The 17,608-nt window shown below is 49.2% G+C and overlaps 1 protein-coding gene across 1 annotated transcript; it reads right to left on the reverse strand.

The window, feature by feature from the left end:
* Nucleotides 1-1,584: 1,584 nt before the first annotated feature.
* LOC123449510 lies at nucleotides 1,585-3,072 on the reverse strand. Its single transcript, XM_045126755.1, has 2 exons — nucleotides 2,543-3,072; nucleotides 1,585-2,406 (listed from the first exon to the last, which is right to left on the reverse strand). Exons 1-2 carry the CDS (start codon nucleotides 2,894-2,896, stop codon nucleotides 1,813-1,815), a joined length of 948 nt encoding a protein of 315 aa, XP_044982690.1. The 5' UTR covers nucleotides 2,897-3,072; the 3' UTR covers nucleotides 1,585-1,812.
* Nucleotides 3,073-17,608: the final 14,536 nt, after the last annotated feature.

A 17,608-nucleotide genomic window follows, 5' to 3' on the forward strand; every position in this document is an offset into this window, starting at 1 on the left:
CAGGGCTAAGAAATAATAAAGAAGTACTTTTGATTTGACTTGAGCATGCTCTGAATTGATCACAAAGTTTCTACTTTTCACATGCATGTACAGTGCTTGGCCCTGTATTTGCAGCGCTGCCATGTACCAACACTGTTTATTTGACCTTCTGTTTCGGACTGTATGCGCTAGCTGGCCTCGCCCCGGCTTGTGTTAGTGTTAACTGTGACCTTGGTTTTAGGGTATTAAGCTCAATTAGATAGTACTGGTACTAGAGAACGTTGTATCACCAGGAACAATTAACGAGAAAAAGCTCACAAAAAAAGTGAGCTCATGGGCCCTCCATGTCCAAATTAACAAACTTCATATTAAAATCCGAACACCGCATGGATTAAAATCTTCTCCTACTAATTGTTGATTAATTCTAATTGATTATATAATTAACGACGGCAAGCTTGCGTTGGAATCTAACCCTGATATCTATTGAAACATCACGCGTCGTGTACTGCTGGTCCATCACCGGTAGACGTAACATGGGCCAATCCAATGGATGTCGACTGAATAACCCATGAATGTGCCAAGTATCATCTACCGATCCACTGCATGACGATAAAACATGGACCAAAATCTCTCCACTCTAACCCGTAATACAAGGAAAGCTGCCTCCTATACGGAGGACAGGCCAAAACAATACGATGACGACGCAGATCCCTAGCGGGTGTGTATGGACAGGATGCCGAGCAACAAGGTGCTCGTCCTCAAATCAGAATTTTCGGACGAACTACTCCATATCTCTCCCCAATCATGGAGCAAGCATTATGGTGGGAAGCGTACGCGAGCAAGGAAAAGATCGCAGAGGATCCGGGGGCGCTGCGCTGAATAGATCTACACTTGTACAGGGCCCTGCGACCTGTGCAGATTATCTTATCAAACAAGATTCGGATTTACGGCACTTGTTTATGGCGCTGAATTAAACAATTACCGATGCAGTGCAGATACACGTATACTACTCCTCCCTATGCAAGGTCCTATCCACTGGTTCTTGCGTCACCTGAGCTGATTTTCGCTTGGCTTGCACAGTACAGCCACCTCGCGATCTTAAACTATTCGAGAAACTTCTCTCAATCCTTGAGCTCTGCTAGCTTCATGCCTTCATCCCAAGATGAATTCGTCACCGGTGTGGGGTGGGGTTTGGCTGCTTCTGGTTCACAAAATGTTTTTTTTACTGAAGAATGAATAGGTATCACTGTCCCAGCAACCACCACACGGCCTCCGTGCCCAGGATTTCAGATCAGGGAATGGAAGGCGTTGTCAGTCAGTTCCCCGGGTATCTTGTTCTGCGCAAACAGGCAAGTTCCAGCGAGTTGCACCGCACGCCATCCATCCATCCCGCGTGGGAAATAATAAGAGGAAACCGATCAAGAAAGCAACCGGAATTACTCATGTCAGTTCAGTTCAGTTCAGTTCAGTTCACCATTCCATTTCTGAAATACAGGTCGGTTTCATCCCAATTTTATGGCCACATACATACAGTAGTTGTGAGAAATTTGATTTGATGCTGAGGAACAATGCAACATAAAGAGACAGGGTAACCTCCTGAATCTCTTTGAACTAAACACTAGTAGAATTTATTTATTTAGTTGCTCTTCCTTCCCGGTACTTTACTTACTGGAAGTTACTGCTAGTACTCCGTTACCCATCAAAAGGGTCAAAATGAAAGAGAAAAAGGACGGAAATATAGCAAAAAGGAACATCTGCGTCCGGCGGGGACTGCGCTGCAAATTCCCCTCAGGAGAAGAAAAAAAAATCAACTAATGGCGGATCCTTAATTAATCAAACTTTGGCTCCATCTCCGCCTCCCTCGCCGATGTCGGCGAGCTCACTGGCACTGGCACTGGCAGGGGCAGGGGCATCCGGCGCCGGAGGAGGCGCCTCGCGCTCGTAGGGGGAGAGCCACTTGGCGCGCATGTACTCGGGCTTCCGCCACGGCGCGAGGTGGAGGCCGCGCTTCTTCAGGCTGGCGCGCGACGAGTCCGCGGCGGCGGCCACCAGGAGGCGCAGCCGGTCCTCCCTGCCGACGAACGCCGATGGGAGCCGCTGCAGCACGGCGCGGTAGGCCTTGGTGGGCCGTGCGACCTCGAACTGGGACCTGAAGTCGACGTCCACGAGCACGCGCTCCCGGTCGCCGCGCTCCGAGCCGGCGGGGAGAAGGACGTCGACGTAGGCGTGCTCGCCGGCGGGGTGGGAGGACGACTTGTCCCAGCGGGAGAGGCAGAGCGCGGCGTCGTGGCCCATGGCGCGGAGGGACGCCGCGAGGAGGCGGAGGAGGTCGCGCTTGCGCGCTCCCGCCGCGCGGTGGCGCTCCACGAGCGTGGACACGTCGGCGAGGAGGTTGCGCTCCCGGAGGCTGGCGCAGTGGACGAGGCCCTGAAAGCGCACAACGAGAAATGGAAGAACGGATCAGTTCAGTTTCGACGCCGACAAGCGGCCGGCCGGCGTAGCAAGACGACCAGAATAAATAAAAAAATCAGCACCCGGCGGTCGCCGCACACACACACACTACCTTGATGGTCTCCGCGGCGTCGGAGATGGCAGACGCCTCGGCGGCAGCGGGGCCGTCCTCGTCGTCCGAGGCGTCGCCGCCGTTGAAGCAGTTGCAGCAGCGCGGGGCCGGGGCCCGCTCGCCGACGGCCCCACCGCCGTCCTCCAGGAAGCTGCGCACCATGCCGTCCAGGCACACGGAGCTGGGCTCCAACTCATCCTTGTCCTTGTCCCCGCCGGCGGGCACGGGCGGGAGCCGCTCCGCCGGCGAGACCCGCAGCACCTGTCGCTCGAACAGGCGCTTGAGGCGTGACTTGGCCAGCGCGGCGGGGGACGGGGACGGGGACGGATCGATCTGCGCGGCGGCGGACCTCATGGCTGGCAGCGGGAGCGAGCGGGCGGGGTCGGCGTGACTAGAGGCGGCGATCTTGGTGTCCCGCGTTCGCCGGCCGCATAGCCGTCGATCGGCGCGGCTAGGGTTTAATTTTCCTTACGAGTTAAATTTGTTGGTTGCGCTGCGAAAGGAATCCCGGGGAAGAAGACGAAGAGGGGAGTGGGAGAGGGGACCGGGATTTAAAGGGCTCCGGCGCGGTGACGTGGCAGGCGTAAATGAGGCGTGGCTTCCTGCGTGGTCGTCCCTATCCTCGATGTTGTCCTACGTGTGCTCTGACAAGCGGGCCATCCAGGTGAAATGCCTCCCCTGCCCTCGCTTGGCCCGTAGTTAATCGGTGCATCGGGGGTTGCAAATGCCGGCAAACAGGGAGGGTATTTCCGGTATTTTGCAGGTGACAGGAGCAGAGCAGGGCAGTGGCCTCGTGCCCGGGGCGTGTTGATCCGGGCTGCAGAACGGGGCATTCTTGGCACCGTGGTTTCCCTTTGAAACTGAATTCCAAGGCATTTGTTCTCCTAATTATGGATGGAATGGCAAAGAAAGGAAGGGAATAATGCATCATTTACTCGCTTTATTTATTTTCATGGACCGCTGCGGTACGTGGCACGAGGATCCAGTTCATTTCCGGAAGGCCTTGACGGGAGGCCATGTCGGTTCGTTCGAATGAAATTAACATCACACTGAGGCGGTTCCATCAATTCGCTCGCAGCACCCGGCGTCGTCAGGTTCACGACGCGGGCGGCGGTGCAACGCTTGTGCCGGCGCCAACGGCTCATCGGTCGGTCGGTCGGTCACAGCCGCGGGCGCCGACGAATCACCGGGGTGGGATTGCGGCCAAGCAACCGGCTTGCTTGCCACGGATGGTGCAGGGAAACGAGCACCGCGTGCGTGCGCGCGCAAGCGATGTACGATGATGGTTGTGGAGTGTGCCCGGCTGGGCTGGGCTGGCCTTTGTCCCGTACGTGCCACGCTCCCATCTACTTCCTCCGTTTCTAGATATATACTCCCTCCGTCCCAAAATAACTGTCTCAAGCTTAGTACAATTTTATACTAGAGCTAGTACAAGTTAAGACACTTATTTTGGGACGGAGGGAGTAACATATTAGAGATTTTTTTTAAAACTATATACAAAGCAATATTGTACATATATCCGCATGTAGTTCATAGCGTAATATTTCAAAGATCTTATATTTAGGAACGGAGGGAGTACTCCTCGTATATTATCCGTTGCGAGCTGGCTGCACTTGCACATGGGGAGTTGATGTAGAATCCAATCCGAGCGGTTGCTGCTGCTAATGCCATGACTCACTCAAACTCGGGTGGATGTATGTGTCTAGTGTAGCTTTGGGACACCAGGCCGGCCCAGATTCCCGCGGGGTAGCCGGCCCCCGACCTATGGCTCGTGTCAACGTAAAATCGAAGCCAAGAACCTGAGCGTGCAGACTGCCGGGATTGTAGGCATACGGCTAGTTCATAAACCGCGTCTCGCTTGCCGTGTCGTGCGTGACGAATCTTAAGGAGGGATGTTGGTGCCATTCCTGACCACAGAATTTGTCCCCGTGCACGCCATGGTTCTACGCTCGGGCTGCATCTTCTTACTCTGATGAGCCAAAGGAACACCCATAACTGCTAAAAAAACGGATAACCACCTCTCTCAGGATTTTTTTTCCTTTTTACGAAACTAAGGCAAAAAAAAAATGCCTTGTCGATAGGAATATTAGTAGTTGTCAAATCATAAGGATAGAGCCGAGGACTAAATTAGAACGGGTTTGAAACTGTCCCACCATCTCAGCTCAATTATTCGTCCAGTTTTTTTTTTCTTCTTCCTTGCATTGTGTGGATCGATTTGCGATGAAACAGTCTCTCCCTGACGCGCGTGTCACTGTACGAGTGAATGCAAGCACAGCGATGATGCAAATTCATGTCCGCTCGACAAGGACCGGGCCTTCCTTTTCGCTCGCTCCATCGAGAAAAGAAGGATAACGGGTGGTATCCAGCTTTATGCTATGCGCCAATCAGTCAAAGCCATTATCAGGTTATACAGCAACATCATGCATTCAATGCCATATTTTCTCCCTCTTAGAGCATCTACACGTGGACATAGCAAATACAAGAACATTTTTTGGCCCGGCGGTCCCATGCAGAACCCAACGCATTGTGGGGGGGGGGGGGGCACTTGAGGGTTCCGGTGAAAGGAAAAATGACACGTGGGCCACCATTGTTACGCAAGAAACGCCTTTCCCGCGCCCAAATTCGACCTGCGAGCGGTAGGACAACACTTTCCTTTTCGTCGCCATGCCGATCTCGGTGCCACCCACCTGCCTATAGTTGTTGCTTCGCCGCTAGAAAGGTCATTCCTCCGTCGTATAGAGAGGGTTTTGCCGCGACAGCCTTCATCCCGCTCATGGGCGAGCTCTCGAGCACTCCGGCCATGCAGGCAGGGATACCGAGGGCTTCCTACCCACCACGCCCGCGAGGTGTTCATCGAATTGCGTGTTCGGCGATGGACTCCGACCACGCGGAGGCGTTCGCAGCTCCGATGGAGGAGGAAGTCGAGGCCGACACCGACGACGAAGAGCACCTCATGATCCTTGTCGCTTTGGTCGACCTGTTCACGAACAATGCGAAGCCGCGACGAGGTGACTCGGCGTCGCGACGCTGCAAGAGCAAGCAGAGGTGTCGAATGGAGGGCTATTGCTTGCTCTACACCGACTACTTCGTCGATGCTCCACTTCACGGCGAGAAAGTATTTCAACGCCGTTATCGAATGAGCCGGAAGCTTCTTTCTCAAGATTGTGAATGCCATCCGGTAGTTCGACAACTATTTCATTTGCAAGAAGGATTGTACCTGCACACTTGGATTCTTCTCGCTCGAGAAGTGCATGACAACTATGAGGATGCTTGCATACGGAGCTCCCGATGATATACATGAAGACTATGGACGCATGGTCGAGTCCACCACCATTGAGTGCTTGTACAAGTTTTGCAGGGCAGTGGTGACAGTGTTTGGACCACAATATTTGCGATCACCCAATGTTGAAGACGCTCCTCGGATCCTACCACAAAATGCAGCAAGAGGATTTCCTCGGATGCTTGGAAGCATCGACTGCATGCATTGGGCATGAAAAAACTGTCCATTTGCTTGGCATGGGATGTACAAAAGCGTCAAAGGAGCTTGTTGTGTGGTACTTGAGGCAGTGGCCACACAGGACCTCTGGATTTGACACTCCTTTGATATGTCAGGAACTCACAATGACATCAACGTACCGCAATGCTCGAATGTCATTGCCAAGCTTGTTCAAGGTCATGCTCCTCCGGTGAACTTCAAGGTCAATGGACACCACTACACTAATGGATACTACCTAGCACATAGCATCTCTCCAAGATGGTCCACATTTGTGGAGACTATCTCAAACCCTGTGCCACGAGGCAAAAATTCCTACTTTCCTATCTGTTACAAGGATTGCAGGAAGGATGTCGAGCGGGCATTTGGTGTGCTCCAATCTCGATTTGTTGTTGTCCGGTACCCCGCTCTGACCTGGTCGAAATCTCAGATGTGACAGGTGATGAATTGTTGTGTCATCTTGCACAACATGATCATTGAGAGCAAGCACCATGAGCTAGTGTTTGACACTGAATCATATTTTAGACAAGGTTCTCTTGCAGCCGTTGATCACCAGATACCGTCAACATGGGTTGCCTTCCTCAATATGCGCCAGGAGATTGGAGACCCACGGGTGTATCAAGAACTGCAGCACGATCTCGTGAAGCACCTATGGAGGCTCAAGGGCAATGCCTAGTTCGATGTGTCATAATTCGTGTTCAAATTATGAGCTTGTTTCGTTGAACTATTTTTTTTGTATTGATTTCTATGATGAACTATCTGATACAAAATAGTTTTTGTTGAATTTGTGCCAAGTGTGTCGAATTTGGGCCAAATTTACGTTGAATTTGGACCAAAATCCGTGACTCGGGGGCGAACTTGGGGCGATGACTGGGAACCCGAGGCCCCCACGTCGAACATACTGCCGGTTAGCCCCTAGGAGGCGCTATTTCAAGCCATTGGAGGCCGAACGGTTGGAGATGCTATGAACTTCTAAACACACGCAGACGCGTTCGGTCAGCGACCGGACGTGTCCGCTATTTGTCCGTCCGCGAAGTTACACTCTTTATTTATTTTTCATATGTCCGATCACTTACACGTGATTGACGTGAAAGAAAAGAGAGAGAAAAAATAATGAATAAAGAAAAGAAAAATGTGGGCGAGATGGAGTCGCGTCCTATGTGACGGACTGTGCGGACGTGCCGTCCGTGAACCCTTACATCCTCTCCATATGACGGTTCGCGGATAATCCTGATGTATAAAAATGATATGAAAATGTCCGGTTGGATCATCTTTTTGTTCTTATCTTTCTTGTCCGGTTACTGTACTGGATGCGTCGGCGGAAGTATGGTGGTCGTCTGAGGCGTGTTCTTACCACGACACTGGTTAGCACTTAGCACAAGACCGGTCTCTTATGCCAGCAGTACGGTTTGTTTTCTAGCCTGGGTAATTTCTCGATCCAGACAGATAAATCACCAAGACTACCCGCTTTGATGCATCGGGCGTCGCTAGCTACCGTCCCTGAACTTTTCCTCGGCCGGCCCTCTCCGATGATCAAGGTGTCCTTAATTCAGGACGCCAAAAAGTCGATGGAGGCCAGCAAGGGAATCAAGAGCCATGACAGGTACAAGGAAACAAAAGGTAGTACTGTACGACGGCCTGCCTCTCGCAACGCCCCCCTCCCCGCTCACAAGTTGTGCATGCCCGAGCGCTCACGTACTACGTACCGGCAAAAAGGGCAGGCAAGCGAACAACCCCTTTTCCTTCCTCCCTCCCTGACCCGATCCCCCCTGCGTGCGTTTGGCCATGATTCCCGTGTGCCTCGTATCGTATGTACGCGTCGTGCTATCCGCAGCTTGGGCGATCGTGGAGACGGGCGCCCGATGATCGTGTTGATCGATGCATGGAGATCGGAGGAGCTCGATGCATGCATGCATGAATGATGGGTGGGGGGAGCGGATGGTACGTCGGGGTCGATCGTCTATCCATCGATCGGCGTCCGGGGCCCGGTTGCCGGAGCGCGGCGTACGTGGAGGGCGTCGCCGGGGGACCCTCGTGCCGGGCGTTGCCCGGCCCGGCGGAAGAGAGCGGTGTATGTGGATGATTACGTGCAGCGAACTGATGGGATCGTGGCTTTGCGATTGCGTTGATGGGAGCAGGCAGGCATGTAGGTGTGTGCCTGCCCGGCCCGGTCCAGCCCTGGTTGCTTTCGTGCGTGTCCATCCATGGTCCCGACGGGTTCACGAACCATGATTGGGTATTAGGTCAGCCGTAACTTCGGCTCCGTCCGCTATTAACTCTCCCGATAAGCACGGCTTCCCAAGTGATCAATGTTTGCTGCCGAAGCAAACTTTGACGCGACCGAAGATTGCTTCCGTAAAAGCTTCTCTGAAAGTGGCCTGGCATAAAAGCTTCTGTAAAACTTCATCGGCGATGGAAAAAAGATTGCCGGATCAGCAGTGAAGTCCATGATGATAAAGGTCCAATCGGAGGCGCTCGGGAGATGCAGGGCGTGGTGACTGGTGACCCATTCGGAGTTGAAGTGGTGGTGGGGCACAAGCGTTGGCTGCGAAGAATCCTCCCCGCTCGCATCCAAAGTTCCAAACCGCATGCAAGGGCAGGGCAGAGCGCAAGAGGGTCGGCGCTCGCTCACTGTTTTCAGAAGAATCACCGGTCAGGGAATTTCGATGCGCTCGACGTCCAATCGACTGCTGCGAGGAACTCATCAATCAGATTTGTTTCCCCCGTTGGTTGGGCGTGGCGGAAATGGCATGGCGATCGTGGGCAGGGCAGGCTAGGGCCATCCGTGGATTTGCGTGCATGATGGGGAGTAATGGACATGGCTGTGTCCATGCCTCTGCAGATCAGCGCCGGCCATCACGGGTGCCTGACGCGGCCGGCATGGATCTACCAACGCGCGTACGCGTACCCAAAGAGGCTGTGAGGCGTGAGCTCGTTTTTTTTTTAATATAAAATGGATTTTTTCCCTCCCAAGTGCATTATTTTTTTAACACAGTAAACGCTCGTATACACGCGCATACACTTATCCTTATGAACGCAAACACGCACATCGTATCTTTATGATCAACTTCGAGAGGCTGAGCCGGCATATTATCTTGAGATTTAGAAGTCACCATAGGCGTCTCGTCATTGACGGAACGTCTCCTTCCACTGAAAGCGTATCGCCGAAAATTCTGAAATAAATTTAGAAATAATGTAAACACCACAACTTAAACCGTGATGAGCTGGGGATACCATTGTGCCTCTAACCATCCAATCATAGGTTGGTTTGCTTCCACAAGTGCATTAGAGCATCTATATACAACCGGACTTGATAACCCTATACGTCTGCAGACGCATCGCATCGCATCACATCTTGACTACCCTTATTATTGTGTATGTGGCATTAATATATCATAGAGTAATTCCAACTGGTCGATCCAAAGTTGCTTGCTTTGTCTGTTTTTTATCCGTTTCTGAATGCTCGCCCGTTCCTTTATGCAAATGGGTCGGCCATGCATTCAACGGAGCTATCCATTTTTCGTTCACGCACAACTTTTTTTTATAAAAAGGTCCGCAGTTACAGACCATGCATGGTACCATGCCAGCGTCAAGAGTTTACGTCGTTGATATGCGAGCGACCAACATATATATGCCAGCCTCCAAAAATACGCAATTTTCATACTAGGCGCACTTCCTAGCGGCGGGCTCACATGCTAGCACACAAAATGCGACTATAAATCGAGCACACCATCCCCGCCGTGGTCATGCCCGCACACTACGCCGTGGATCACTCGTCGTTGAGGTTGAGCATGTTGGCCTGCATCTTCTCGAACCAAGATCGCTTCCTCGGAGAGACCGTGCTCAAGTCCACATTCATCATCTCGACTCCCTTCGTCATGCAAGCGAGCCGAACTTCTTTTGCTTTGGTGGCTGCTTTGGTGGCCTCAGTCTCTAGCATCTTCGCTTACTTCTTCACCTCCTATGTGAGCTTCTTATTTTGTATGTCCATGAAGGCCTTAATTTGCTCCTCCTTGTCTTGTCGACGCTTCTCATCTCTTGAATCCTTGTCGGTGATCATGCCTTGCAAAGCAGCTTGCAAGGCAAGGGATGCCGCCTAGTGCTTGTCCTTTTTCTTGGAGTTGGTTTTTCCCCGCGGTCGTGGCTTCTCACTCTCACCATGTTTTTCAACGGCAGCACCCCCCTCCCCCACGTGCCTTGTTGGCGGCGTATTGCGCTTTGAACTTCTTTTCTTCGTTGTTGATCGTCCAACAATGAGTGAGGTTGAAAGACTTGCCCACATAATGGACCTTGAATGCTTACAAAGCTTGAAATACCTACAAATGGACAAGCAACATTACAGACGAGCAAGCTACGGTACAATCAAATAAGCAAGCATCTCGGCGTACCATGTTTTTTTATGCCGATGCCACTCACGGAACGGTCCTCGATGCTCTCAAGGATCGAACAAAACTTGTTGCACTCCTCTTGTATCACCCTCCAACGCTTGTCGAGCAAGACTAACCCACGTTTGCTCTCCATTTGGCATGGTTTAAACTTCTTGCCCTCGCGGAACTTGCGATTCCCTCTTTGCCAACATGTCGAAGCCTTTTGCTCCGAGCCTATCTTGGGGTATTGGCCAATGTCTCTCCAACATTCACAAAGGAGTTTGTCCTCATCCTATGTGTATGCTTTGGTACCTTGCTCTTCCACTTATTCTTTGCATTGGCTTCGACAGGGAGCTCTTCCTCGAACAATGGCTCTCCATCGGTGCCCGCTTCATCATCCTCTTCGTCCAGGCCATAGTATTCGGGAACTCGTAATCTAGCAGGAAAGAGTTGCCCAAGCTGAGTTGGTCTTCTATGAGGGGGTCGGCCATGCCTCTGTTGTCTTCATCAAACGAGTACCCCATGCCATCGTGTGCAGCCACGAAGGGGGTGCAGCTATCTTGGCTTTGTGGCTCGTGTAGATCGAAGGGGATGATACTGTCACCACCTTCGTAGATGAGGCTCTCCATGAACACGCGGTTGGCCTCATCTTCCGTAGTTGACATTTTGTCAAACAGGTTGTGGGCGTTCCCCATAGAGTCGGCTGGGAGCTCGTGATGCCATTTGCGCGCACCCCCGAAGGACAATCCACCGCCCAGAGGTATCTCGTTGAGATCGATGCCCATGGGTACTGGCGTGACACACGCAACCACGCTCACCTCTGGTGAACCGGAGCACAACAAGTTGGACAAACGAGAGGTTTGCGGGTGGTGCCGTTGAAAGCCGTGCGACTACGGCGTGCTGTGCATGCGCGGTGCCAACGACTGCGATGGTGCTGGCCGTAGCCACAGCGGCAGCGATGAGCCCGTGCTGGCATAGGTTTAACCCTAGCATCAGCAGGGTCTGCCTCGTTGCCTCGCGGACGAGCTGGCTAGTCTTTCTAGCTTGGACCTCTTGTTGTGTGGCAAAGACGAGGGTGGACGCGACCGTGGCGTCATTCGTGGCTTCTTGCGGATGCCGAAGGTTCTTCCTCGTGAATAGTTGGACGAGGCGCTCCTCGGGCATCATCATCTTCTTCTTCTTGGTCGGCGCCGACCCTTTGCGTGCTTTGGTGGAGACGGGACCGACGGATGCGATGGAGTAGAGGCCAGTGGCGAGGTCGAGGTTCGGCGCGTCGTGTGAGTTGGCGGGAGTTTTTTTTGGAAAATTGGGGGGAAGTGGTGGCGTTGTGCTACAGATGGGCAGGTGAGAGGGAGGAGAAGGGCGGGCGTTGCGCACGGCCATCCCGTGTCGGCGCCGACGCAAATCCGACCCAAACTTGAGCCTCGAATGGGTCGCGGGCGGATAAAAAATAGACGCGCATTCGTTTGGGTCAGTGCATTGGTGAGAGCTTTGTGTCCTCGGTGACCCACACAGACGAAATGGATCGACCATTTGGAGTTGCTCTTAAATCCGGACTCTTAAATACATGCACATACATCGTACATGCCAATGTCACACATAAATATCAAATTTTGATAGCAAAAAATATATAGTTCTTACATAAATTTTATTTTAAGTGCACACCTAAACATTACCTCTTTGATTTCCATTCTTAGTCCACATATGCTCCACGAGATTATTGAATAGTTGTGCATGCACCTGATGATCTCAAAAATACCGATGCATTTGCAGAAAATTCATAAGATGATTTGCATCCTGATCTTGTGGGATTTGAAGTTGTTCTTGAGGCGCTTGAAAATCATTGGTTTGGGCAACACCATTCCTCTCATTCTGGATAATCACATTGTGCAAAATAACAGAATATGTCATGAGTGCTATAAAATTTCCGATCCCACATCATTGTAGCTACACGAACAATTCCCCATGGAACTTGAAGCACCCCGAATGCTCTCTCCACATCGTTCCTAGCTGCTTCCTGCATTATTGCAAAGTGGCTTTGTTTGTTGTCGTGTTGTTCGGATATGGTCTTTACAATCAGCGCGCTCACATGAAAGTAACTCTTTACATGTATCTGCAACTGGTGTTGTAGTAATTTGTGAGCCACAGGGACTCAGCAATCTCATTTCCAAAGGTATCAAGACTAGCAAAGCTTAATGGGTGAGGTATGATTAAGTGGCGAGGCTGCAGCAAGCAACTAAGCATTTATTTGAAGTGGCTAACTTACGAGTACAAGAATAAAAGAGGGGGATGATCTACGCATAACAGACGTGAACTACTGATGATCAAATGAATGATCCTAAACACCTACTCACGTGAGACATAACCCCACCGTGTCCTCGATCGAAGATGGAGCTCACAAAAGAGACAATCACGGTTACACACTCAGTTGGCAAGTTTTATTAAGTTTACTTTAAGTTATCTAGAACCGAATGTTAAACAAATTTCCACGTTGCCACATAACCGCGGGCACGGCTTTCCGAAACATTTAACCCTGCACGGGTGCTCCAACTAGTCCACCACAAACTACCACATGCTGCGCCGGAATGACCTCGATCAGGTATAACCCGTGATCTCCTCGGGTTCCTATTGGAAAATGTCAACCTCGAGATAGCCCAAAGTATCCTCGTAATCCCACGCACGAGACGCTCGAGAAAGATAAAACAAGTCCAGCAAGGCCGCCCAGCGTGTCAACGATCCCGATAGGGGCCGCATATCTCGTTCTCAGGAAACGACGGATAAGCGACGCGTACGGTGGTCTGATAGAAATCACCCAAGTTGCCCTGGATTGGCCCCGCACAGTGCTCTCGGTTGGACCAACACTCATGAGGAGCACTGGCCCGGGGTTGATTAATTATCCACGGGGTGATCAAACCCTATGTATATTTTAGTTTGTTATTAGCAAATAGTACCAATGTTGGGCCTTGCGAGGCGAGTTTTATCCCAAAACGAGAATCTAGGGGTCCCCATAACAACCCCAAGCATGTTAGGAACGCTCATTTATGGAACATAACACCGGTAGCCGAAACTAAGGCGACAAAGGTGGAACAAAACACCACGCTAGAAGGCCAAGCCTCCCACCTTTTACCATGTATATATAGGTGCATTAAATTAATTTGCAAATAATATGGTGATATAACAAGGAGCCCATGTTGTCACACGGAAGCACTGCACCTGCAACTAGCAACACTACCACATGGGTAAGCAAGCGGTAACATAGCCAATCAGTGGTTTGCTAGGTTGTGAACAGGTTGAAGGTTTTCATGGCAATGTTGAGAGGCTGACATTTAACGGGTGGTAGGCAACGAAACATAGCAAAAGAAACCAGACAACTAGCATGGCATTGATAGTAATGGTATCTAGGGAAATGATCATCTTGCGTGAGATCCCGCTTGGAAGAAGAACGAACTCCGTGAAGCAGACGAACCGACGTAGTCGAACGGATCCTCACACTATGAAGCAGTTCGGACTCTATCGAGATGAAGCAAAACGGAAAAAAGAATTAACACACGATATTCACCACGGCACATGCACGATATGATGCACACACTAATATGATGCATGCCGTGTTTCAATTATGCAAGGCATGGCATCGCAAATCACAACAATCAAACACTACACATTAAGATAAGCTCAATATGCAACGAATTGCATATTGACGGAACTCCACATTTAATTATTTAGTTCACTCCCATTTATTTACATGACAATATTAAATGTTGCTAAACATGGCATGAGGTGAAGCACAAATAATCTACCTATCTAGGCATTTTAAATGAGGCCGAAAACGACATATAACATCTCCGAAATGACCCCATATGTTAACTTTGCATTCTGTCCAGATCTGTCCTAATCAAATTTTATGTTTGTTAAATGGCAAAACAAAGTGGTTCACGTGAAACTACACGCCGTTCTAGTCCATTTACATATATGGCTCATTGTAACACCCAAGATGCAATCCTATCCTCAATTTGGCACGAGGGCCTCGTCAGTGATAGAAGCACATCTCATCGTTTCACAAGAATGGATATCGTTACAAGTACATGTACGAAAAAGATGAGATATATGGAATTGGCTTACACTCACCACAAGCTACATCAGAGTCACATCAGTACAATACATAAGCATCATGAAGAAGAGCAGGGTCCGACTACGGACGAAAAACAAACGAGAAAAGAAAACGACGTCCATCCTTGCTATCCCAGGCTGCCGGCCTGGAACCCACCCTAGATCGATGAAGAAGAAGAAGAAGAAGCAACTTCAAATGAACAATCAACGCGCTCGCGTCAAGTAACCTTTACCTGTACCTGCAACTGGTGTTGTAGTAATCTGTGAGCCACAGGGGACTCAGCAATCTTATTTCCAAAGGTATCAAGACTAGCAAAGACTAATGGGTGAGGTAAGGTTAAGTGGTGAGGCTGCAACAAGCGATTAAGCATGTATTTGGTGGCTAACTTACGAGTACAAGAAATAAGAGGGAGATGATCTACGCATAGCGGACGTGAACTAATAATGATCAAATGAAAGATCATGAGCACCTACCTACGTCAGACATAACCCCACCGTGTCCTCGATCGGAGAAGGAGCTCACGAAATAGACAGTCATGGTTACGCACTCAGTTGGCATATTTTAATTAAGATTACTTCAAGTTATCTAGAACCGTATGTTAAACAAAGTTTCCACGTTGCCACATAACCGCGGGCACGGCTTTCCGAAAGATTTAACCCTACAGGGGTGCTCCAACTAGTCCATGACAAATTACCACAAGCCGCATAGAAATCCTCGATCACGAAGCTCACGATCTTGTCGAACTCCTTAGTGGAAAACCTCAACTCTGAGATTACCCAAAGCATCACCGGAATCCCGATGCACAAGATATTTCGTAAAAGGTAAAACTAACCCAGCAAGGCCGCCTGACGTGCCGACAATCCCGATAGGAGCCGCGTATCTCGTTCTCAGGGCACACCGGATGAGCGATGGTTACCACGCCAAACGCCGAGTTGTCCTGGGTAGCGTTAATAAGCTGCTCTGTTTGGGACCAACACCATCAACACTGCCCCCCCTGTATTATATAGAATTACTCCTCGGGTAGTGCTAACTCACTATGCATTTCAGTATTAACAGAATTATTATGTTGGGCAAATATAGAACCAATGTTGGGCCTTGCGAGACCAGTCTTAATCTTAAACGAATTATCAAGGGGGTCCCCATAACAACCCCGATCGTATTAGGAGCGCTAAATTATGGAACAGAACACCGGTAGCCGAAACTAAGGGGGCAAAGGTGGAACAAAACACCAGGCTAGTAAGGCCGAGCCTTCCACCTTTTACCAGGTATATAGGTGCATTAAACTAAATGGCATTTAATAGGGTGATATAACAAGGAACCCATGTTATCACATGGAAGCAACTGCACCTGCAACTAGCAACGCTAATACATGGTTAAGCAAGCGGTAACATAGTCAAACAATGGTTTGCTAGGTTGTGAACAAGTTGAAGGTTTTCATGGCAATGTTGGGAGGCTGATACTTAACAGGTAGTAGGCAGCATGACATAATGATAGAAACGATAAAACTAGCATGACAATGATAGTAATGGTATCGGGGGAAATGATCATCTTGCCTGAGATCCCGCTTGGAAGAAGAACGACTCCGTGAAGCAGACGAACTGACGCAGTCGAACGGGTCCTCACATTCCGACACGCTTGGGGAACTCTATCGAGACGAAGCAAACCGGAAACAAGAATCAACACACGATATTCACCACGGCACATGCACGACAAGATGCAGTCCACATATGATGCATGATCAGTTGAATATATGCAAGACATGGCATGGCAATTCACAACAAACAAACACTACACAATAAGTGAAGTTCAATATGCAACGAGTTGCATATTGATGAAACTCCACATACAAAGTATTTAGTTCTATCCCAATTATGTATACGACAATATTAAATATTGGTTAAACATGGCAAGAGGTGAAGCGTAACTAAGCTATATGTCTAGGCATTTTAAATGAGGTCGGAAACGATATAGCATCTTCGAAATGACCTCATACGTTAATTTATAAATCTGTCCAGATCTGAACTAACATGTTTTAATATCTGGTCAACAACAATATAAATAGGTTCACGTGATTCTACGCGTCCTTACAATCAATTTACACATAGAGAACATCTCCAACGGAGCTACGGTTCAAAAGATACAAACACCGCAAGATATGATGGCATGAATGCAATACGTGTGCAACGAGAGTCACAAGCATCCCAAACCAAGAAGACAACAACATATTATGAAACTACACGAGATTCTAAGCAAGTTTCATATAGGACACGATCAAAACGTTGCAACGGTTCAACAACTACAAGCTAAACAAGAAATAGACATAATGTGCCAAAATTAGCCACATAGCGTTTTCTACACCCTTGAACAACTAGCTACAAAAATCCAATATGGTCAAACAAGGCATGAGACAGTAGAGGTCAAGATGCACTACAACATACTACTAATAACATTTAGCATGGAAGCATGGATCACCAGGAAAAGAACTCACAAAATGGCATCTCACACACAGTTTCGGACTTAGGGAAAATATGAGTTTTAGGCAGTGCAGTTTTCGATCTAAAGGCATATTGACAGCAACAAAGCTATATGATACAGGTCTCCAAATGGCATGAAAATTTACAACATGCTAGAAAATCTTAAGGGCTACAACTAACTCCATTGCACCAACCTCAAAAGAGCTATAGATCACCAGATAAACTCATGACAAGACAACAACAAAATATAACAGATTTCAGACTTAAATATTTCAGCATCTCCAAATAAGCACTATTTCCTAGCATATTGAGAACAAGCAAACAACACCTAAACATCGATTTCTATTGCAACCAAAATTACCAGGGGCTAGCATACATATCCAAGGACAAATCTCTAGTTGACAACCCCTTCATATCATGCACGGATTAAATCACACAAAATAAACAAAAGGGCAACATGGCAAAATATCACGCGCACGAACTTGCCCAAAAGCTAAAACTAAGTGCACAGTTAAATTCTATGGATTTTTCTACCCCAAAAACATATATAAAATGAGGGGATCAAAAAATAAAACTACGCCACAGAAATATGCGAGATTATGTCCTAAACGCGATATAACAATC

The sequence above is a fragment of the Hordeum vulgare genome, chromosome 4H (genome assembly GCF_904849725.1).
Source record: "Hordeum vulgare subsp. vulgare chromosome 4H, MorexV3_pseudomolecules_assembly, whole genome shotgun sequence".
In the NCBI taxonomy this organism is placed as follows: domain Eukaryota; kingdom Viridiplantae; phylum Streptophyta; class Magnoliopsida; order Poales; family Poaceae; genus Hordeum; species Hordeum vulgare.